At 41.3% G+C, this 24557-nt stretch overlaps 2 protein-coding genes across 8 annotated transcripts; one reads left to right on the top strand and one right to left on the bottom strand.

Moving 5' to 3' along the window:
* The first annotated feature begins 324 nt into the window (after positions 1-324).
* arpc4 (actin related protein 2/3 complex, subunit 4) lies at positions 325-4788 on the top strand. Its single transcript, XM_034584639.1, has 6 exons — positions 325-433; positions 1248-1366; positions 1455-1566; positions 1668-1763; positions 3886-4056; positions 4293-4788. The coding sequence occupies exons 1-6, from the start codon at positions 431-433 to the stop codon at positions 4296-4298; spliced, it is 507 nt and encodes a 168-aa protein (XP_034440530.1). The 5' UTR covers positions 325-430; the 3' UTR covers positions 4299-4788.
* Positions 4789-6063: 1275 nt separating this feature from the next.
* On the bottom strand, positions 6064-23824 carry pfkfb4b (6-phosphofructo-2-kinase/fructose-2,6-biphosphatase 4b). 7 transcript variants are annotated; one of them, XM_034584635.1, is made up of 14 exons: positions 23677-23719; positions 14292-14408; positions 14071-14167; positions 13160-13226; positions 12979-13053; positions 12837-12893; positions 10726-10847; positions 10438-10645; positions 10191-10337; positions 9997-10101; positions 9775-9904; positions 9103-9165; positions 8720-8784; positions 6064-6476 (listed from the first exon to the last, which is right to left on the bottom strand). In XM_034584635.1, the coding sequence occupies exons 1-14, from the start codon at positions 23717-23719 to the stop codon at positions 6417-6419; spliced, it is 1356 nt and encodes a 451-aa protein (XP_034440526.1). In that variant the 3' UTR covers positions 6064-6416. The 7 variants fall into 7 exon arrangements, with proteins under 7 accessions (XP_034440526.1, XP_034440520.1, XP_034440521.1 ...); XM_034584629.1 differs by lacking the exon at positions 23677-23719 and adding an exon at positions 16615-16894 and having other exon boundaries at positions 6065-6476; XM_034584630.1 differs by lacking the exons at positions 6064-6476; positions 23677-23719 and adding exons at positions 8212-8568; positions 16615-16894.
* Between the last annotated feature and the right edge of the window lie 733 nt (positions 23825-24557).

Raw genomic sequence — 24557 nt, 5'->3', positions numbered from 1 at the left:
ACTAGAGAAATTAACACTCACACAAAATCAGGATAAAAAAGAATGTGGGACTAAATCGAAACTCGTCACTGAATGACGACGTTCTCCCACATCATCATTATGTGATTGTTCAGAATGTCAAAATAAAATGACAGTAACCTGTTTAAACTAATGTTTCTACAGGAAGTTTAACATGTTTTCACTTTCAGCTTTGAATCCTATGTTGAGGAGCACAGGGACTGTTGTGCTTGTTTCTTTGCCTGTAATATTTCATTATAGATTGATTAACTGTAGATCGATCATATTTATTGTGAATATACGTTTGTTATTGATATTATATGTGTGATGGATGACAGATCAGAAGCAGCGGCTCGGAGGAGGCAGAGCGGACTTCCGGTGTTCTGACAATTGAAGCTACTTCCGCCTTTAGCTGCTCTGCTCCTCCAGAGAAATGGTGAGACAAACTACACACTTACACTGATTCACACCGACTCAGTTTAATACGTTTTAACATTTAACCGTATCGACATTAAACTGTTGCAGCTCGTCGACTAACGTCACATCCGTGTTGGGAGTTGCAGCGCGTTTCTTCCTCCAAATGTTTCATCTCCTCCAGCTAAGCTAGCTAACAGGCTAACGTTAGCTGGTCCAGGCTCAGAGGAAACAAACGAGAACAGAATAATTCAGCGTCTTAGAAGCGATCAAACGTATCACTGTCGGTGGTGGAGACATAGTGAGATGTGGTTGTTCAGTATAATGTCAAAGACTGTGATGGGCACGAGATGCTGCTGCTTCAGGAACTCCTGATGATCCGACCCGGTTTTAAATGTATTTATTGTGCAGCTGCTAATTCGTGTTACCAGCCACAGTCGCGTCAGTGGCATCCACCTGTCGTAGTGTGACACTGATGCACACAACCGCCACACAATGGTTTTCAATGTACTTGGACGGAGGTCTGCTCCTCAGCATCACATCCCAACCAGCCCAGCTGCTCTCAGCTTTATGAGGCCAAGAGCAAGGAACAGGAAAAGACATATTAAAACGTTTACATAATTATTAAATATGAAGAAGCTTTGGATGAATTGCTAGTTGTCATGTGCAGATCCAACGTGAACGAGAAGTCCCCTCTTCTGGGTTGAGACCAAAGCCAGATTGTAATCTGTAACCAGGGAGGAAGTGTGTAATCGAAAACATGTCTCCAGTCAGTCTCGAGCGTTGGTTTCAGATTCGCTCTCTTTGACGAATTGATCTCTCTTGCTCCTCCTCAGACGGCCACCCTGCGACCATACCTCAATGCGGTGCGCGCCACCCTGCAGGCCGCCCTCTGTCTGGAGAATTTCTCGTCACAAGTGGTGGAGAGACACAACAAGCCAGAAGTGGAAGTGCGGTGAGCCTGTCATCATGGCTTTAAAACAAAGAAGTAAAAGAGTATAAAAACACCATTATTAAGAGTATGTGTTTCGTTCCACTTCCAGAAGTAGTAAAGAACTGCTGCTCCAGCCAGTGATCATCAGCCGCAACGACAAGGAGAAGGTTCTGATCGAGGGCTCCATCAACTCCGTCAGAGTCAGCATCGCTGTCAAGCAGGTCGGTCGGCCTCCAAACTGATGGGCGCATAGTAACGCATAAAAGGATCAAATTTCAATGTTAGACGACTGACAACTGTTTCCCTCTATCTGCTGCTTTAGGCAGATGAGATCGAGAAGATTCTGTGCCATAAGTTCATGCGTTTCATGATGATGAGAGCAGAGAACTTCTTCATCCTCAGGAGGAAACCAGTGGAGGTATGTGGGCGTTGAAAAAGGGTCAAACACATTTACAGGGTTTAGTTTGACATTTCCCCCCCAAAAAAATACAGACAGACGGACGAATTTTTTTTTACAAAAATAAAATCTGTCTGTCTGTCCGTTGTAGACGGACAGACGGACGGATTTTATTTTTTTTCGTCCGTCTGTCTGATAAATAATAAAAAATTATACAGACAGACAGACAGACAGACATCCGTCCGTCTGTCTGTCCAACAAAAAAAAATACAGACAGACGGACGACAATAAATAAATAAAATCCGTCCGTCTGTCCGTCCCAAAAAAATAACGGGCCCGAGCACAGGCATTTTGAAGCCTGTTGCGGTTAGTGGAGAGAGCGATCAATGACCAAGCGCACGTCTCTGCGTTGCATGCGTTTTGCGCACTGTGGCAAGGATAAACGCTTCACTTCCTGCGTCCGTCACGCGATGTCGATCCTTGCCTGCTAATTGCTCATTACGGTCCACGCTATCAATTGCAGATCACATGGTGGAAATTGTATGTAAATTGAATGGTAGTTGTAAAACAAAGCTTAGTTCCTCTTGCCAGTAGGTGGCGCCATCAATATTATTACATACAGACTAATAGATCTGTTCAAGTAGGGGCTCTGATGTAGCATTAGCAATTTTGTTTCAATTGGATAATGTTACAACAATTTAATTTTCACACTGATCAGTAGGTGGTGCTATGACCCTGAACTAATATTAATATATGGAGCTGTTCAGGTCAGTAGTTCGGAGCCGGTTGGATAATGCAGAGTGGATTTACAAAGTACTTCCTGTTTCATGGCGAATCAGTAGGTGGCGCTATGACAGTAAGGAAATATTGACACACAGAGCTGTTCAGGCTTGGTCTCTGATCATGAGACAGAAGTTTGGTAGTGATAGGACAATGCACACTGGAGTTATGACAACATCGTGTCCTTTGGCGAAGGATGAACCTTCGCCGCACCTCAATGTTTACACGGTTTGAGGAAATGTCACAATTCTGACCATGATCCAATGACTTGACTGAGCTCATTTGAGCTGTATATTGTAAAGCAGCCAGGAGCAGTGTATCAAAGTATAAAACATGTCACTCCCTTTAGCCAGCAGGTGGTGCTGTAATGATGAGTCAGTATTGACACATGGATCTGATCAGGGCGGGACTGTCAATGTGTGAATGAGGTTTGAGGCTGATAGAACAATGCACAGAGGAGTTATAATAAATCCCTTTTTTGGCGAATCATCAAAGTTGTACGCCACACCACGGTCACACCGTGTTATGAAATCATATATATACCAAGGTAGTTTATATCTCCATCTTGTTGAGATGACACTCATCTCAATTTGAAGTTGATCTGATGAAAGCCCTAGGACAAGTTCGTCAAAGTAGAAATGTCTAAAATGGTCAAAATGGCGGGCTTCCTGTTTGGTCTCCTAGTTTACATCTCCATCTTGTTGAGATGACACTCACCTCAATGAAGTTGATCTGATGAAAGTCCTGGGACAAGTTATTCAAAGTAAAAATGTGAAAAATGGCCGTCCGTGTGTCTGTCCGTGTGTCCGTCCGTCCGTCCCTCTGTCCGTCCGTCTTGTCTTACATGTCTAGTTTGGAGTCGATTGGTCCATGTATATCCGAGATACAATAACCTCGTGTTTTGATGGCGTGTAATCAAACTTTGACGCCACGGTCACACCGTGTGACGAAAACGCGAAATTCAAGGTAGTTTATATCTCCATCTTTGACACTCACCGTCAGTGCTCGGGCCCTAATAAAATGAAACACAGTTGGAAAATACCATATGGAAAAGCTAATCTTCTGACTATTGTTCAGGGAATGTTTGGAGGGAAATGGAGGATGGGTTTCGGAGGAGTAGCCTGATACACTAACAAATAAACAGCTCTCCAATTAGTGTAGGATAGAGTAGCCCAGCCAACATGATCAAACCCGACCCAAATTCAAGTATCATGTCAATTATTTTCTCCGAGCCCGGCCCGAGGGTCAGGGCCGCAGTGTGGATATGACGAGTCCTGATGGGCTCAGGTCAGCTATCCACACTCCTGACGGCATCCTGAATTATTTGTGTCTTTACATCCATCTCTTTTCTTTTTCTATGCAGGGGTACGACATCAGTTTTCTAATCACCAACTTCCACACAGAGCAAATGTACAAACATAAACTGGTGGACTATGTCATTCATTTCATGGAGGAAATTGACAAAGAGATCAGTGAAATGAAGCTGTCAGTCAACGCTAGAGCTCGTATCGTCGCTGAAGAGTTCCTCAAAAACGTAAGTTTTATTCGTCTACATTTTTAATTAGTAGTTTGTTTTTGCATTGTATTTCATATTAGAGTGACAAACTATTTAATACTGTTTCTGATTGTTTTCGGTTTACTGCTTATTACTAAAATGTTTTATTATTAAATGGTTATTATGGTGTATTATTACTCATATAAAATCTTAATGTATTTCTTGTTTGTGAGATGTTTTGTAGCTCAGACGTTGTTTTTGTTTTGCTCTTGCAGTTCTGAAACTGAGGAATACATTCTTCTTGCAATCTTGGCCGTCACTTTGGAGCGTTCACATCACAGGGCAGAGACGAGACAAAAAGCAGAGAGAAGTTCAGAAATATAAGATGTACAGTAAATATGTACTGGCCAATAAGGTTTTGCCCGTAAACCTTAAAACGCCCCTGTGCTCAGAAATATTGACATTTGTACATAATGAATATTTACACCCGACATGAACTTCTGCCTTTTAGAACATTGGAATATGTAAAGTCAGGTCCTTAAACAAGAATCAGTATTAATGAGCACAGGGTAATATGGAAATTAGTATTTAAATTTGTATACATACACAACACGTATGCACATTTCATTTTGCTGTTTTGTTACGACATGAAGGCAATCAACCAGTACACGTTTCTTGTGTTAGTACACAGAGTAGACCCTACTGTTGATGGTCCATTTAACTAAATAGACATGTTGGCGGTGAAGATAAATAAAAACATTATTCTTTGTATTTTAGTGATTTCTTTTTTTTATCTGTTGTGGTTTTATGAACAGCAGCTCTGTCTCTCTCCCAAAACATCACTGAGATCGTGACGTCTGACAACAAACAAGGCATTGAGAATATTTTTCTGGTATATACAATATCAAATGTATAATATTACAGAAATTGTACAGTTTTCAAAAAAGACAAATATAATACATTTTAATTTTCACACAAAACTTACATCAAACAAACATGCGTGTACAGTTTGCACTGTACCTTATTTTATACTCCAAATACAACCAGGTACTTGATTGAATGATAGAATTATTATATATTATCAGTCATGCAGTGTCTTTTTAAGTGTCACACTTATGACTGAAGATTTCTGATATAACTTTTACCTCATTTCTTAAAGACTGAAACCTAATAAAGTTCCTCTTTCTGAAGTCTGTTTGAATTACAGAGCAGGAGGTGTATGGCATTCAGAAAGTTCACTACTCCTTCACCACATATTTTGTTTTGTCACAGCCTCATGCTGAATAATAAATCATTTTCTTGCTTCAATCCAGACTCAATACCACATGATGACGAAGCAAAACTGAAATATCACAAGGAAGTGTTTCATGTGAAATGTTTCTACACCTTGATTTGATTCTGCCTGTGGTAAATTCAATTGTTGGACATGCACACACACTGGTCTGCTCACAGCTGACAAGCAAAGGTTGAAGGAGATGCAGAGCTCAGGTCTCCATCATTCTTAAAGGGAGAAGTTAGAACAGCTAGGACTCTTCTTAGAGCCGGCTGCCCAACTGAGCAAATGTGTGAGAAGGGCCTAAGGTGAAGCTAAACTTCACGTGTCACAGCAAAAGGTCTGAATACTTCAGTCTACCTTTGTCATAATGGGGAATTGAGTGTTTATTGATGAGGGGGAAATGTTTTCTATATATAAGCATAAGACTGCAACAAAAAGGTTAATACATAACAAATAGACTATACACTGCACATTTGACAGAAAACGTGTTGCATTTATAATGCTAGTTCCACTTTTTAAGGTGATTTTTTTTTTTCCCCAGCACCTTTGAAATGTTTCTTACCATCTGAAATCAAAGTAGGCAAACCCAACACACGAGCTGGTTCTTTTTTAAACTATAAATCGATAACCAGGAAAAAGATATTCTTCTTTTACAAAAATGTAAATATTCATTTGTGTCTTTTGAAAAGTTTCACAACAGTCAGGGATTAAGGACATTGATCAAAAGTGTTTTTAACTGAAGTAACTCCAGTCTCTCATAGCCTTTTTTTGGGGTCATGATACATGTTCTTCATACAAGGAAAAACATCACAAACACAGAAAGCACCTGGCAATATACAAAGAGCACAATATACAGTAGATGTCAAATATAATCCATGAGAAAAGACGGAGAAAGTGAAGGGAATATTACAATGACAACTGACCTACATATCAAAAATATTGGCGTTTTCGAGCTACAGTAACAGAGTTCACAACAAACAGATGTATAAAAATGGATCGTATTTACTCAAAGTGCTTTATAGTTGAAGTCTGGGGAGATGCTCATTTCTCCGGATCAGTGACAGATGGAGAGCACCGTTACAATGACGGGCGAGGTCTCAGCTGTAACAGGAAGTGCAGGAGATCAGAAGTGAGCTGGGACTGTTAGCAGAGCGTCGTCGGTGCTGCGGAGCACAGTCACATTCTGAAAGAGCCATAACAGAAGAGCGGACTGTTATAGTCTCACATTACTTATCTGACATTTATAAATTAGATTCTTTACAGAGAAATCCCTTGATATCATTATCTTCATGAAGAGCAATTGTGAGTAGAATGGCTCGAGATATTAATTCATTCATCTGATAGTCAATGTGTCAGCATTGAAAGTACTTTGTTGCTTCTTTTAATACGTAACAATCAATTTGAACCTTTTTGAGTTGTCACCATTAAAAATCAACCTCATAATCATCTAAATGACAAATCTTAAACAGAACAGACATTTTCAGGAGAAGCAATACACATGTGAGCATGTGACTGTAGGGAGCAATTCATGTCTCAATAGTAGTCAGTTGCCCAAATGAACCATGAAACAGGTTCTGCTTGATGTAATTAAAAACTAATACTGACCATGAAAGGTTTCCTTCTGTACATGCTTTTACTGTGTGATGTTAAAAATAGTTGTTTGAATAAAATGTTATTTAAAGTTTATCGGAAGGTAATTTATGGCCTGAATTGGACAAATCGAATGGATATCATTTAATGTTGATTTCAACTTACTTCATGGTTCACATGGACACCTTACTGTTGACACAAGATACAAATGTTGTGTTTACGGCTGAATAATGATCATGTTTCATGGTCTAAAATTATAAGTTTTTCAAATTGTTTTTTTCCAGTGATCCTTTTTGCAAACTAGTCCTTAAAGGTTTTACTGAGACGAATCATTAAGATCAAACTCAAATCGCTTCTGAAATGTGTTCTGTGATTTTGCACTTTCCAGACACAGTCATGACATGAGTGCAGTTCATGTTTGACATAAAAACAACTGAACACTGATGTCTCCACCAGAAAAATGAACAGAAGAGTGATTTTTTTTCAATTTGTACATTTATATTCACAATGAGTAAACCTTGACAAACACAAAAACAAAGAAAATCGTTTCATTTGATCAAATAATATAAATGTGTTTTCGCCAGCGACTTAAAAATTAATTACTGATTTCATAATAAATGAGGTAAATCCTAATTCTATTGGAGAACTAGTGACTGAAAATTCGGACAAGACATCACAGATTATCCTTCATTTTTAAACAGAAAATAAATCCTAAAAACAAGAGAATGGAAATGATATAGTGCATTTTCTATGCAGCAAAATGAATGTGGATGTTAAATGTATTTGTTCTACTACACACAAGTAAAAAGTCAGTCAGGTTATAAAGCATACATGGAAACAACTTTATGTAAATACAATCAGGGAAGAATTCATGATTTGAAAAATAAATTTATATCAGAATTAAAAACAAAAAGTAATGTGCTTGTTCTTATGTTTTAATTCAGATTGTTCCACCACACGTCCTTTCTACACTTGTAAAGAACCAATGCATTTCATATCCTCTAACCTTGACATCGGATGACCTCTATTCTTTACCTCCAAACTCAAACTGAAAGTCTGACTGACGTCGCAGCAGAACATGCATCGTCCATGCTAACAGTACTTATGATGAAAGGTGAGGGCCAGTCAAAATGTACCCACAAAGGTCTAAAAGTCTAACAGGTCCTCACCAATGTAGGTTTACACACACACACACACACACACACACACACACACACACACACACACACACACACACACACACACACACACACACACACACACACACACACACACACACACACACACACACACACACACACACACACACACACACACACACACACACACACACACACACACACACACACACCAGTTATGTCAGTCCCACCAAGATGAAAAGACAAATAATAATATCACACAGAATTGGAACATTCATTTCTGACACCACTGAGAGATCAATATGAAACCAGAGGTCATGGTGGAGGTAGCAGTGTCAATGTTAAGCGATGTCACAGTTGTCATGGTTACCATCATGGATCTCCTGTGGACGGAGCACAGCTTCCTGGTTGTGAAAGATTTACATTCTTGTGCGATGAGAAGAGCGGGACGGATCCCCAGTGACTGGTCTGCGTGCTTCAGGAGGGAGATGAAGAAAGTGTGGAAGACACATTGTGCCTCTCCAGAGATCACGTTTCACACTGCTTCTAAACACACAGCGGTTTCTGAGATGACGTCCTGATTCAGTCGTAGATCACAGAGGATGTTGTCTTGAACTTGGGGTGAAACCCCTGAGGTGGATTCAACTTGTTTACATTGTCTGCTGACAGACATTTGTGTGCTGCCTAGGAGACCTACCTCTGGTCTGTCTCTGTGGGTGTTCACAGCGTCCACGCTTAAATAGACAGACTCCACTTTACATCCTGAGTGAGAGCAAACACAACAAAAAGGCTCGAGAGTTAGATCCAGTTAGGTGCACGCTATCTGACAACTGTATATCATGTGACGATAGAAAAATAATTCATATGATGCTGTGTTGTTTATTTTTGTGCTATAAATGAATCTTCACAGCAAAATTATATACTGGAGATAAATCGTTATTACGTTTTCTTTTGGTAGTAACAAGATTATCGCAAAATAAAACCAGAGTACATAGAACTACAAGAGGTTACTGCTATAGAATATTTGTGAATTTACAGTAAATACATGATATATGCTTATAAAAAAATGGTATAACTCACCGTAAGCCATGGGGGTCAACTTTAATACAGAGTGCAAAGGGCACTTTAGATAAGGCAACTCATCTGTGGAGACAGAGACAGGAAGTCAACATCTTCATTTCAAGTGTCGAGGTCAGAGTGTAAAACATATTTTCACTTGAGGCTGCAAATGTAACTAAGTACTTTTCAAAATGTTGCAAATTAAAACTCGAAACGAAATAAGCAACAGCGCCTCCTGCAGCCAAACGTGTTTATTCTATTGAATGAAATTTTCATGTAGAGAAAAACAAAGCCTATCAATGAGTTGACTGAAGCTCTGACTGCGCAGTCCCACTCACTGACCTGAAACCCAACTGAATAAATAACAAATGCTAAGAAATACACAAGACTCTGTTTAGAATTCTTTATATTTTAAGTTTCCTCACTGAATATCAGAGATAAATGCAGATTTTTAATGATGTCTGAGTCTTTTGAAGTGATCTCCAGTTTGGCATCACTCTTGAACCTCCTGGACCTGATTCTTGCAGGAGATCTTACCGGCTCACCAAAGTTTCATAGAGCAAGAACAGGTGTTCAGGGTGAGGCGTGGGAATGAAAGCAGCACAATTCTCCCCATTCCAAGTCCGTTTACCATCAAACTAATACAGTTTATATTCTAAATTGGCAAAATAAAAAAGGTTTTGTCCTTCATACCTGCAGACTTGTCCAGGAAATATGCGAGAAGACAGCGCATCACTGCTTGGTGACAAATCACCAGAATGTTCTCTTGTCTCTCCAACTCCATGATCACCGGCTCCAGTCGCTGCACCAGGTCTTCATACGACTGAAAATCACAGACACGTCGAACACAGTCATGAGGACAGGAACATCTACAGAACAATAAGGATGAGACATGTGGAAGAATCCCACTCTCACCTCTCCTTTAGGATAGCGGTAGCGGTACTTGTCTTGGTCTCTCAGTGCAAACTCCAGGGGGTAATTCTCTTGAATCTCTTCGTACATCATTTCCTCACACACGCCCTGAAAGACAGAATATGTGTTTAGCTCAAGAAGATAAATGCTTAAAATGAGCTGCTGTATTCATTTCACAAATACAGAAATCACCGTACAGCATCTATTTCGTTGAGAGACTTCCACTGTTCGTATGGCACTCCAAGGCCCTCTGCCGTCTGGATTGTCCTCTGCATCTGGCTGGTCCACACCTTCAGTTCTTTGATATTCTGCTCCTGGATGAATTTCCTCAGACTTCTGGCAAACTAGAAATCAAGACCTTTGTATTATATTCAAATATTATATAATTATATCTATCCGATGAAAACTCAGGTTTTAAATACACCCATAGTGACAAACACACACCTCTTTTCCTCTGTTAGACAAACCAGAGTCTCCTCCAATGCGTCCCTTGATGTTGAGGTCACTCTCGCCGTGACGACACAGGTAGATGGAGCGCGGAGTAATGTGGATGTTCATCAGGTAGTAGACGATTCGACTCTGGATGTGATCGACAACACGGTTCACCAGGTATTGACGGCCCACGTCCATGATCTTTATGTAGGACAGGTCCCTGAAGCAGGAAAGTCAGTTACACACTAGGATCTTTTGGAGCTGATTTAAATCCACTCTGTTGTTTTTGTGTGTCCTCACCTGTCCAGAACCTCGTCCAGAGGCTGGTAGGACGACTCGTAACATTTGATTCTCCCCATGAAATCCTCGACGGCCTCCTCTGTGTTGCAGTGAATGTAGTCTGGGCTTCCCAACTTCACTTGCTACAGGAGAGGAAACACAGGGAGAGAATGTGAGCAGAGAGAAGGGCGTTTGTTCAAATCTGAACTAGAGCTCCACTGTTCTCTTCCCTCTGACCCTGCTCATCAGACGCAGGTTTTAATCGGCTCTGGCTTCAATCGGCAGTGATGCAAACGTGAAACCCGGGTGAATATTAATTAATTTTGCTAATTTGGCAAGACAGCGAGGTGAGAGAGCGCCCCAGCCTTTGGTGCGTTTGTGATGTTGAACATGACGAACAGGGAGGAAAAACAGAAAGGCAAACTCCTCGACTGGCAATAGGAAAGGAGTCAATCCCCTTTTTTTGCGGTTTGCTCATGTTAAAAACCTGCTAATTTTGTTGTAAAACAGGTATTAGAAATTATAGCTAAAATTCAACTTGCATTACTCTGTTAAAAGTTAAATAATCCACCTATCAGCACCTCTACAACTGGTCTTCATTTTCCTCCAGTCCTCAACAGAAAAGTTGAAGTTGGTTGAAATGTTTCCTATACAAGGACAAACTCACTTGCAAATACTTTGATTTAAAGGGGACATAGCATGCCCATTTTACCACAAGTTGATATGGTTCCTTGGGGTCTTAATGAAATGTCTGTAACATACTTTGGTCAAAATACCACAAGGATCATATAAAACAGCACCCTTTTTACCCTGTATAAAACAGCCCTCCACAGAGTGACCTGTTTTGAGTGCCTGTTCCTTTAAATGCTAATGAGCCAGCTCCCCCCTCCCCCCTCTCCCCCCATGATTTTAAACGATATAAATTACATATTTTATATGATATAAATTATCAAATATGCATCCCATACTTTGTATTCCCCTTGTTGTCCTGGAGTTTAAATTTTCCCAATCACATAATTAAATGTCCCCCTCTGCCCATCCACTACAAGCACACAAGCAGACAGACAGAGAGAGAAAGAGAGGGGTGGGGGGGGGGGGGCTATGAAGACCATCATTTACCCCCGAACCCCGACATTCAATGGGTACAACAACAAGCGGAGAAAGCAGAATCGCGGGCTGACCTTATATATACAGTCTATGGGGCTGACCAGCGGAGAAATGCACGTCCCGTGTGAACAGCCAGGCGGCTGCGCGCTGGAGAACGGCGCTGCGCTGCCTCGCAGCTGCGCTTCCGCGTCCGGTGTAAACCCGGCGTAACTACTGTACCCCGGCATACAGTAGAGCTGAACACTGCGGAAGTCTTCCACACAGCTGGCAGTGTGGAAGACCGCTGCGAGGCAGCGCAGCGCCGTTCTCAAGCGCGCAGCCGCCTGGCTGTTCACACGGGACGAGCATTTCTCCGCGCTGGTCAGCCCCATAGACTGTATATATAAGGTCAGCCCGCGATTCTGCTTTCTCCGCTTGTTGTTATACCCGTTGAATGTCGGGGTTCGGGGGTTACAGTAGCGCTGAACACTGCGGAAGTCCTCCACAGCCAGCAGGGCTGTGTGGCGCTGACACAAATTCCAGCTCACGCACGGGAGAGCGAGCGGTCGCTCCCGAGCAGCTGCTGCAGCCTCCCAGTCCCAACGATCCAGACAAATGCCACATGTGAGTGAATCGCGGGCTGACCAGCGGAGAAATGCTCGTCCCGTGTGAACAGCCCGGCTGCGTGCTTGGGAACAGCGCTGCGCTGCCTCCAGTGTAAACCCGGAAGTAACGAGTGTGGGGGGACGGGGGGTGGGTGGGCCAAGACCATGTAGGGAGACTTCCAGTTCCTTGTTACGACACAATACCCAGGAAGCGCAATCGAGTCGCTCAAGCATGACGTTTCTGACTTAGAGGAACTATAACAAAACGCGCGAGTGTTTTTTCCCCAGAGTTTTTGGGTTGGTAGACATGCCAGATACCCACATTAACCTGTAGAAGCACTAACAAAGTGGAATTTGCATGCTATGTCCCCTTTAAAAGTATCACTCAAGTATGCAACTATTTAAACGAGACAGGATTGCATAAATTGAGACAATACTTACCACTATATTTTGTGCAATGACATCTGGGTCCTCACACACAGACTCCACAAAAAACACCTGCATTGACAAAACAATATTTTAGACTCGGAGAACATTAAGTCAAGAGGACTCATGATTCAGATAAAAAGCTTAGTGAAAATACCTTGAACCCATTCTGCTCAGCGAACTTCACAATGGTTCCTCTTCTTTCTCTTGTTGTATTTGTGGCATCAAAGACCTGAAACAGCAGGAAAAAAAGCATTTCTAATTTAGCCCTGACTTATGCTTAATTATTGTATTAATAATATGTCAAGCAGACTTCAGGGACAGTATCAAGGACTCACCGCCACCTGCCCTCCTTCAACACACAGGTACTGCCGAACATCATTGAGAGCTGCCATCGCACAGTGACTGTTGAAACACAGCAGACACAGTCAGTTCACTGCATGTCCAACACTTTTTACCAAGTAGCTGCAACTACTTTTGAATTTTGCAAGACAAGCTGTAATAATCTCAAGGCATTTTATTATGTAATGTGTGGGAAAATTATGAGAGACTGTTAAATTTGACAATGGTTTACAAAAATTATAGTATTTAGAACAGTAATAAGTTCTTCAAAGAGGTAGACATGGTGAAAAGAAGATATTAATTATTTGAAGACAAATGAGGATCAAACAATCCTTTATGATCATGTTTTGTTTGTCATTTTTGCCACTTCTTCAAAATTTGAAGAGCCTTTTTCCCAATCAGATAAACTGGCTTATTCAATCCAGTTTAAACCAGTTACAGAAAATCACTTTTAAAGAAGTAAAAATGAAATAGAAAGTATTTTCATGACCATCCACTGCCCTAAAAACTGAGTGTACAAAACTTTGGGAAGTGCAATGAATCAAACTTACACCAGAAAATAACTGATATCTCAGAAACTCTGGGAATCTGATTGGTAAACAGACAATTTTGGCAATATCAGTGATTTTCACTTCTGCTTTCAATTCAGGTTTATGCTCACTTCAAATTTGTTCTATAATTTTTGTCTTAAGATCACCAGATTTAATTTAACTGTGTTCTCTATCATACACCTACAAGACAGGAGGATTAGCAACTGCAGTATTATGTAATTACTGTATAGAATAACCAGACTGCTGGTTTTCAGTCCAGCAGATTTCACAGTTCTTCAGAGGGGCTGGTGGCTGTATCCAGCAGACCTCACCTGCATGATACAGGTTGAGTGTTAGAGAAATCAATGTGGACTCACCGTCTGATCTTTAAACCTTCTTCATTATCTGGACGGAAAAACTCAAAGGACTTGTAGATCTTCAGACACTCCCTCCGATACTGGCCGACATTGAACTCTATTGCAAACAGACATAATTTGTGTTTAATGATGGAGCGTTTCAAATTTGTTTGCGCTTGACTTTTGTAAAAAAAAGTAAACGCCCTGTGCAAGGTTTGTGTGTTTGAGAGTTCAGTCTCTACCTTTGGTTGGCACACCGATCCAGTTCAAGTAGCGTGTGAGCTTCTTCGAAATATAAGTCTTCCCTCGGGCTGGAAGTCCCACAGTCACAATGAGCGTCGGGCAATTTGTCATACAGACTGAAAGTGAAGCAGACACAGGAACCAAAACTTGTATTAGATTTTACTTGCAGCCCCGTGTCTTATTTTTCTTATTCAGCTACCCATAGAAGTGACAAAGTGAATAAATGATAAAACAAATGATTCATGTCAGTTTCCTGTCACAGCACTACATGTTAATATTGTTCCACTCAGCAAGAACAGTCGTATTGCTTGACTGAGCTGCTCATAACTACGTTGGCTAACACTGTGTGACAGTGACACACAGTGTCCCTGCCAGACAGAGGAGGTATAATTGCTACAACAACTCAAACAGACTGTGAAACATGTTTGAGACCAGTTCTTAAGGAGAATGAGAAAAAATGAAGAAATGTCAAGAGGACAAGCCAAATAACAGAAGCTGACGATGGAATTGAGCTACTGAATGACGTATTCAGACGAAGAAGAAGGTGAGGTATTTTATCAACCCTGACCTACTTCGGGTTCAGAGGGACATGCTGAGTAATGTGAAATACTTGGGTCACTGTTACAGGGTGAGGGTTAGTGGAACATTACCAGGGCAATACTTGTTTTAACCAACAGAGGGTGGTATGTGAGTGACTGTCGTGATTGGTTGATTGAGTGTATCAGCGGGACCATGATACTACAACTCCCCGTCAGTACAGCTCTGACTCCAAATCCAAAAGATGGCAGCGTTCGTATCTGGGATATTTTAGCTTCATTTCCGGACAGTGCGAGGAAGTGGAGATGCAGATTTATTTAGTGGGTGGGGTTAAGGTGTTATTGTGGGAGGGGCCATTAATCTGTCACAGCATCATCGCAGGTGTGTTCACCTGTCGACTTTTACAATTCCCGTTTATGTGAATGTACGAATGAAGAGCATGACCACAGTCCCTCCTCCTGTCGCCGGGCGGAGTCATGAGGAGGCATCACAACCAAAGTTTACAGCTTTCTTGTTTTTAATATCCATTAAAAACAAGAAAGTACAACTAGCTATTACTTACTCCTTGCATGTACATATGTATGTAGATGGGCTAAGAAGATTATTATTCATGGTGCCATGTTTCATGTTTGTTTGATGGATATCAAGAGAATAATATTAGTAGAGAAGATTAGCTTTTACAGCTAATGTAGTCAGGACTAGTAGGTTAGCTTGTATTATGTATTGTTCTTGTACCAGATGAAATAGGGGAATGCTATATGTTCAAATGATGATAGAATCTGTTGCCTTGACTTCACTACAGTTTGCTGCATTATTGTTGCTGTACTGATGAAGAGCAGGCACAAATGAGCTCGAAACATAGGATAGTCAGTCAGATAACAGTTATTACTCTACACTGACTGTTTATTGCATTTACACTACAAATAAATGAATCTGACACCTCAATGGAAATTGTCATAAACAGCATTTTAGATTCTGCCGCCACCATTTCAAATTGGTATCCTTTTTTTAATGTTGAAATTGGTTCAAAGTGTAAAACTATTGCCTATACAGAACTAAAACCATTAAAAGTAAAATCCCTGTGCACTTCTTCAGATATCTTCCTCGTGTCACAGGAAGAATAGAGAATGACAGAGGATTGATGTCTTCAGAGACATTTTATCACATGTAGTGAGAATTTTATACAATAAGAAATCAAAGATTAGAGATCAAGTTGAAGAGGGTTAAGTGCCTCCTTCAGGGCTGGCTGCAGATGGTTTGAAAAAGATAACAGCTTGAAACAGTCAGAGCTTGACTCAGCAAAAAACAGCTGAGCTGCAGAGAGAGCAGACCAGACTGAAAACTGCTCTGCATGCTCACAGTCTCTCGCAAGCGCGCGCGCGCGCACGCACACGCACACACACACACACACACACACACACACGTTGGATGTTAGAGAGGTGGTCCTGGGTAAGTCGATGCGTTTGGGTCATGAGTGTGTCATTTGGTCAAATTCAATTAAGTGGGATTCTAATTATTTCTAAGTGCTATTCTGATTTGTCTCCGTGCGTGAGATTTCATGGTAAAAAAATATGCAACACAAGAGGCAGGACTATTCAGCAGTTTGTGCGCAACATTCAAAACAACCGTAATATTAAATATTAAATTCTAAATTAATATTAAATTTAATATTAAAGTGAAAAGACAAATGGGCTCAGGAAAACGATAAGACACGAGAAGGATCATTCGGAGACACACATCGCATCTCCTCCCGGTCACATCCTCTGACGCTCAGCCGCATCTTACCCCGTCTCTGCGCTATGTGGCCGTTTTTACACGGCATCCAGATCTTCCGGAGCGGGTTCTGAGTGAGCTCCCGCGGGGAAGTGTCCAACACGAAGTCCTCGTTGTCCAACATGCTGGACGTCCCCCTCCCAACCTGAGCACACACTGACTGAGGCGGTGGGCTGCAGACCCGACGGACTGATTCAGCAGCAGCAGGAGGAGGGAGCATGTCACATATCAGCTGAGGAACAGCAGCTCCCCCGTCACCGTAACGACTGGAGAACATGCGCAACCCAAAGTGATGGAGCAAAACAAAGCGCGTGGAGCAGGATGTACTGTAACTACTATTTCATACATGTTGTTCCCCCTCACCTCAATTAATTAATTAGTTTATGCAGTTATTTGATTTCCCTTTACAGTGTTATCCCAGGCAGACCTGATATAGGAATATAAATAATACAAATATGCCATACACAAGGGATGAGAATTGCAAGGTACGATACGTGACACATGGCCCACGATAGCATCATTACTATAGAGCAATTCTGCGATAATCTATATAATGCCAGACAATCATATCTCAAATACATCGTGATAACTGCCAAAAGCTGCTTTCAGACATGCACTGAACTCTGGATAATCTCCAGACATTTTTCGGAGTGGCTGTACATGAGAGGACAATGTCCGAGTGAGAGAGTCTGGACTTTCTGTGGAGTTTCTGTTTCTAGTCCTCGAGTATAAAGTCCACAGAAAGTCTTGAGGAGCCAAATGTGAAACCACAACAGGAGATCCTCCGCAGGATTCAATACAAGTGAGTGGGCGTGTTGATGAGAACCCACTACAGCAAAATACAAAATACAAAAGTCTCAGGATAAAAAGCACTGCCATGATAAGGACTGATGCCAGTGTTGATGTGCTGTAAACAAAAACATGTGATCCGCAGCAGAATTTATACGTTAAAAACCTGCTGCACCACCCCTCACCTGAACACTCAGGTAAATGGTCAGTATTTATATAGCACCTTTCTAGTCCTCATGACCACTCAAAGCTTAACAGTACAGTTTTATATTCACACACACATTCATACAGTGCATCGATGTGCAGCACTTTCTCTTTGAGAAGGGGCAATTTGGGGTTCAGTATCTTGTCAGGAGGTCATAAAGTCTTACTTTAGTGCCTTATAAGTCTTTGACAAACTCACTGCAACTTGTCAATGTCCACACGTGCCATCATTCCAATGTAAAATAACCATAAACTGTCAAAAGTCCTAACTAAATACATATATAACTAAATAACTATAACTATCCAGCCCTTCAATAATCATATCTAATGAGTCAGGACGATGACCAATCGATATTATGTCTCCCCCTATAAATTACTTAGTTTTTAAATGATTACATTCACAAAATTTGGGAATTTGGGAATATAGGTTATAATTTTGAGATTTACTTTTTTTGTACTTTGTCGTGGCTGTTTTTAGTTAATGTTTCACATTTAGCTGAAAGTCTTTGGATATGACTAATAAAACGCCTTGAATCTTTTTCACAAACACATTTCAGTACAGACAGACAAGCCCAGATCCTTGTTTCTAGGAATGATGCGTTACCGTAATACTTCGTACAGAGGACTGAGCTGAAGCAGGAAAAAAGGAAACGATGTTAAGAAAAACAAGGATTCGGTTCACGCGCACCACGCATGGACAGTGAATGCAGCGGGCGACTGGACCAATCAGAGAAGAGACGACAGCTCCAACAGCCAATAGGAGAGGAGTGACAGGGATACGGAGGGCGTGCATTATGAAGAAAACTATCTCAGCCTCAACAGCGACACGACCCAGGCACGGGCCCCCCTGGGTCACGACCCCGAATCCTTCTTATGGCAAAAGTCATCAACAGGTCCATAACACACACACAAAACACCTCCTGTTACTATGTCAATATTTCATCCAGGATTTAAATCAGCTGCTCTTGTTGTTGGTATTAGATGTGATATACTATTGTATTTATTCATTATTGAATTTATGCATCATTATCATGAATGTTATTATTTTAGAGAAACACAACAACAAGAGAAGAATACAGTAAATCTTTTGCATTGGTTTAAAAATAGATAAATTAAGAGCAGAGATGTTATAATACAACTTGTTATTTTTTCTGATTATGAGTCACGTCTGTTATATATCATGAATAAGACTTGAAGGATATGTGACAAACCTAAGTGTCAATTCACAGAATCAATCAATCAATTATGAGGTTTGATTTAGACTTTTTTTTTTTTTTACAAAAACAGTGTTTCCAGCTTCTCAGGTGTGAAGATTTATTGTTTTTCTTTGTTTACTATCGGTGTAAATCGTATATTTTTGGTTTTGGTCTCTGACAATCGTAAATTGTCAACCTGGTCTCTAATTCTAATGGGCATATTTCCGTGTTTCCTGGTGTTCTATATCAAAATGTTTATCAACTAATCAAGAAAATGATCGGCAGTAAGTAAATAAAAAATGTAATGTATAAATGTATTAAAAAAAATTAAGGGAATGCCCGGCACAGCCCAAAGTGATTTTCTCAAACTATTTAGAAAACAAATCCTTACATTTAAAAAGAAGTGCCAGAAACTTTTTGATATTTTTGCTAAACCTATAAGATTTCCATGAGCTCTTTTGTTCAACTAAAGCATAAAAACGTATGTTTCTTTTCTGTTTATCACTCATTTCTCTGTACAAGAGACAAGAAAAAGATGAGTGCAGCCTTGTGATGACTGGTTGTGATGACTGGTTATGACTTTGGTAGCAGCACTGTTTTTTCTTTTGTCAGCCTTATGTAGTGTCAAACATTTGACACCAGGTGGCACTGTGCACCTATCTTTAAAGGCCACAAGAGTTGAATTTAAATGAACAGACAAAGCCATTAGGACAAAGATGCATTAAAGAGGATGAATTACTCTGTTAGCAGAGTTGTTATCAGTCCAGCATCAAGTGTAACAGTAAACACAGCCAGAGGTCAGTCAGCATGTCAACAGGACTAATCCCATCAGCAAGATACTAAACCTCACAGTTTGTAACAGTAATCCCATTAACACACATGTTATATACCCGTCAACACAAACAAAAATACTGCTAGAAAACATATTTCTGCACACGAGTTGGTCAAAGTTATTCTTTACGCGCTGACTCAACAGCTGATTGTTGTTAAAGTCAGTTATTATCACGGCAAAACTGAAACAATAAATACATAATAATTATAATGAATCCAGTAATAAACATGACATGATACAGGATCTAAAATAAAATTATTATTTCAGATGTTGATAAAAAAAAATTGAATAAATGATTCAACAACCAATATTTAAAAAATAAAATAAAATTCTATAAATCATTCAATGTCTGGTTTATATTGATGCATCAGGATTAATGGTCTCCATTATTCTCATATGCGTGAATTGTTCCCGCTTAACATCACATAATTGCCTTAATGAAGCAATATTTGTTTATGTGAAAACAGAGGGGCAGGTGGCAGTTCTAAATCCTAAGAGACATACATCTTAGCTAACAATGTATTTCACTATTATTTTATCATAATTATCAAATAGTCATTACCATCCTAGGTTTCATCTCTCTTTTTCATTTATTCACTGGCTTTGAGTGTTTGAGTCCACAAAACACTTCTGGAGTTTCAGGGGTAAACTTTGTTGTAGCATAATCCAATACAATTGAAGTCAATGGTGACCTAGACTTCAGACGTAATGAAACATTAAAAACATAGCATGCCTCCATACTGCTCATGTTGTGTCTGCAAGCCCTGACATTCATATTCAACTCGAAGCAAGGTCACTTACACCAAGTTTTAAGCCCAACAATCCACTGATATCTTCCTACGAGGTGCAATCACGGCCCCTCGGACACACTACGTCCACTAGTTTAGCCACTTACAGCGAACATTTAGGCTTAAAACATGGTGTAAATGATGCCGTTTAGAGTTGAATATGAATATCGGGGCTTGCAGACACTTGGGTGACACCACACGAGCAGTATGTTGTTTTATTATGTCTGAAGTATAGGTCACCATTGTCACTATTACTTCTGAGATTCCAGCTGTGTTTTGTGGACTCAAACACTTCACCCACCCACCCACCCACCCCCAATGCATTTTCAGTTTTCAGTGAACTATCCCTTTAATGTTACTAACAATTACTTTCATGAAAACAGTGTCATTTATACTGATCCAGACAATAGCACATTGAGTGGTTTTCTCCTCAAGACATCAAGACCTGAGAATTTAGGTTTCTGCTGACCGTCTACACCACATGGCCAAATGTAAGTTGAGGGCAGGACATCACACTCATATGTGATTGTTGCTATAACAGCTACCGCAAAGATTTATGGACCCTGGCTGTAAAGATTTGCCCAAACAACAGTTGCTGTCCTCAACTGAACTCACCCTAAAGGAGTTGGCATGAGGACAGGGTTGTCCATATGGTGAACGAACTGTTATATTATCCCCCTGTGGTCTGTAGTGGTTTATATTAGGCCTAGAGCTTCTTTCATTATCAATCAATCTACTGATTATGTTTTGAATTACTGGTTACATTTTGACTATTTATTATGATGAACAATCATCAAAAAAGCTCCTCTCAATTTCCCAGAAGCCCAAAGCGATGCTGCAGTCAGACATCAAATTTATACTAATCCAAAGAACACTCAAGTTGGAGAAGCAGCAAACTATTGCTAGAGAATATACGTGATCATCAAATACACTGGCAACAATGATAAACAGACTAGTCTTTTTAGCATTGAATTGTTTAAACTGTAATTCAGAATCAATAGGAATCCATTGTGTTATCCATGACAGAAGAAACAGTTTCATCTGAACAAAAATTCATGTCTCTGTTGTGCAGAAACCTTACTACATGTGTGAACATCAAACATAACAAATAACACCATCGTCATCTCTGCCCTTGAAAGCTCCCAGATGCAGAAACAGTTGCTCCGTCAGTGCACTGAGCAAGCGCACTGTAACTTCATCACACACACACACACACACACACACACACACACACACACACACACACACACACACACACACACACACACACACACACACACACACACACACACACACACACACACACACACACACACACACACACACACACAGAGAGAGAGAGAGAGAGAGAGAGAGAGAGAGAGAGAGAGAGAGAGAGAGAGAGAGAGAGAGAGAGAGAGAGAGAGAGAGAGAGAGGCTACAGCTCTGCCTGAAGCCTATAATGAGATTCAGAGCGAGCGGGTGAACTTTCCCCCAGATAGAGAGCAGACAGAGGGAGGGAGGGAGCGAGCGAGTGAGCTGCAGCGCGAGAGAGAGAGAGAGAGAGAGAGAGAGAGAGAGAGAGAGAGAGAGAGAGAGAGAGAGAGAGAGAGAGAGAGAGACTGAATAAGGAGGAGGAATGATTTCTGGAGATTATTTAGAGCAGGGATGTGACGGAGATAGAACGTATATTGAGTAGAATAAGGAGATTGAAAGAAAGGTTGAGAAAAAGCAGGAGGCAGCTTCTGAGGCATGTGGATGATGGGCTGTGGGGTATACGGATACTGTGAAATGCACTTAGGGGTATAATCTGGATCTGCTGCATGCACTGAAGCATATTTCTCTCCCTCTGCAGCAATAAAAACATGGGGCTCTCTCAAGACGCAGCAATCCTAATGCTTTCACAACCAGTCTCCATTGCACTTCCAGCAGATTCATGTGCATAGAAATGGTTAGCAGCATCCTACAGAATGAATAAAATACAAATCTGATGTTTATTTGTTTCCCAGCATGCTTATAATAAAGTCCCTTACGTACGTACAAAGATGTCACTTTCTAGTATGTTTTTCCTGTTTTTCTGCTCAGCCCCTGCCCCACCTCTCTGTGTGTAGGCACACAGCCAGCACAGCACAGCACAGCACAGCACAACACAGCACAACACAGCTCCTGCCTCACCAACACTGAGCCACGTTTATCCCCTGTACATCTGCCACAACAGCTCCAGCTGCGGACACTAAAAACACCCGTGAACAGCAGAGGACAGCAGCGAATCCCTCAAAGCTGTCACAACATGGCAGCACAGGGAAATGTATTGTTACCCTCTGGGCTACATGACTAACAGAATTGCATAACAGTCTATTCTTATAATAACTGAGTCTTTGGATTATATAGGCCACAGTATTAGCAGTGGTGCAGATGCCATTAGTATGAACATGGTGCCTTGTTTAGTACTCAATGTATTAACTGAAGGACCTTCAACAACAATAGAGATGTAGTGGGACAACAATTCTTCCACCAGGGGTTTGAGGCATCTGTCTTCCATGTTGTAAATAATAAGCAGACTTTCCTTGTAGGAAACACATAACGTATAATTAGTTGAAATTGGAATATGAGACACACATTCTGTGACAATCAGATAGACTGTGGATGTATTTACATTATAACCAATGAGTGAGCCACATGAGGAGCTCCTGTACTTTACAATACTGTCCTTTACCCAAAGGATCCTGTGCACAGCATCTCTGGGGAAACAAAAGTTTCAGGGACATGAGCCTGGAGGTCAGGGTCAAGTTGTCTTCACCACTCGCCACATAATCACAGTGGATCTACAACACAAAGCAGCCATGTTGTGTGGATCTACAACAGCAAAGTGACAGGGTGTTTGGGAACATGTAGGAAAACACACCGCCGTGTTTACATCCTCCTCTTCACTGTCCCTGCACAGATTAGCACACAGGCTAACCCCAGCAGCTGCACACAGGCTAAACAGCAGAAGATGCTAGCTCCCCCTTGCTGATGCAAAGTGACAAACTTATGTCTCCTCCGCATGAAACCTGAAACAAGCAGTGTTTCCTCCAGCTGTGTGTCGCAGTCAGTTCCTTGTCTCCGCTGAGTAGAAAACACAGTCAGCTCCTGTGAAGCCTCGCTGCCTACGTGACACAGACTTGTTTACTTCGGCTAACCCAGCTGCTCCATAACACACACACACACAAACGCTGTACACACGCCTGAGAGTGTGACGGAATAGAATTAAAAGTGTGTGTTCAGCGGGAGTTCGCGTCCTTACCTGCCCGGTCCCTCGTGTTCCTCGGGCGGCAGGAGCCCCTCATGGTCCCCGTTTAAAAGCCTTTTCTTCCCAGTGTGACACAGAGTGAGCCCCAGCAGCAGCAGCAGCAGCTCAGGGTGAAGCAATGAATGAAGTGAGAGAGAGAGAGAGAGAGAGAGCGAGAGAGAGAGAGAGAGAGAGAGAGAGAGAGAGAGAGAGAGAGAGAGAGCGAGAGAGAGGGGGGCGTGTGCACTGGGCTTTCTGTACGCACGCGTGCACACCCTCATTTTTCACTGTTTAGCTGCACCTCTATCTTTACCTGAAGGTGTTTTCACCCCCCCCCCCCCCCCCCTTTCCCCCTGGACCCCACAACAGGTTGAAATGATAATCTCATAGATGGAAAATCTGATATAGATGTTTGACCATTTCAACTTAAACTGGTATTTAGGTCACCTGGAAGCAGAGACAAGCCTTGAACACAACGCTGACTTGTCTTTGGCTAAAGGTTTGCACACATTACTTCCAGCAGTTAAACAGCATCATGATCATTCATCTGAAGTCAGGTTTGGCCACCTGGCAGAGGCTGTATGACAAAATTGTTTTGGCCCAGCTTTGGCCCACACTGTCACACTGTCACATAGTCATCCAGCCCACATACCGCGTGCATGGAATGAATGCACTTGGGCGGTCCGCTCCAGTTTGCCAGATCTGGAATGAAGCCATAGCAATACAGCACGTAGAACAAAGGCTCACATCCATTTTGTTCGAGCCGCAAGAAGGCCTGAAGTGCTGTATTGCATGAAGAGGCCCACATGCTATTCCCCCTTTTAAACCCTTTTAGCTCTGTTTTTGTTCTCCACTAATACCTGGTCTTTTAGCTGCCAAATGCCGCACTATATTGA

This window comes from Hippoglossus hippoglossus, chromosome 5, assembly GCF_009819705.1.
Source record: "Hippoglossus hippoglossus isolate fHipHip1 chromosome 5, fHipHip1.pri, whole genome shotgun sequence".
NCBI classification, from domain to species: domain Eukaryota; kingdom Metazoa; phylum Chordata; class Actinopteri; order Pleuronectiformes; family Pleuronectidae; genus Hippoglossus; species Hippoglossus hippoglossus.
This window is presented reverse-complemented; position numbering and strand designations above follow the sequence as displayed.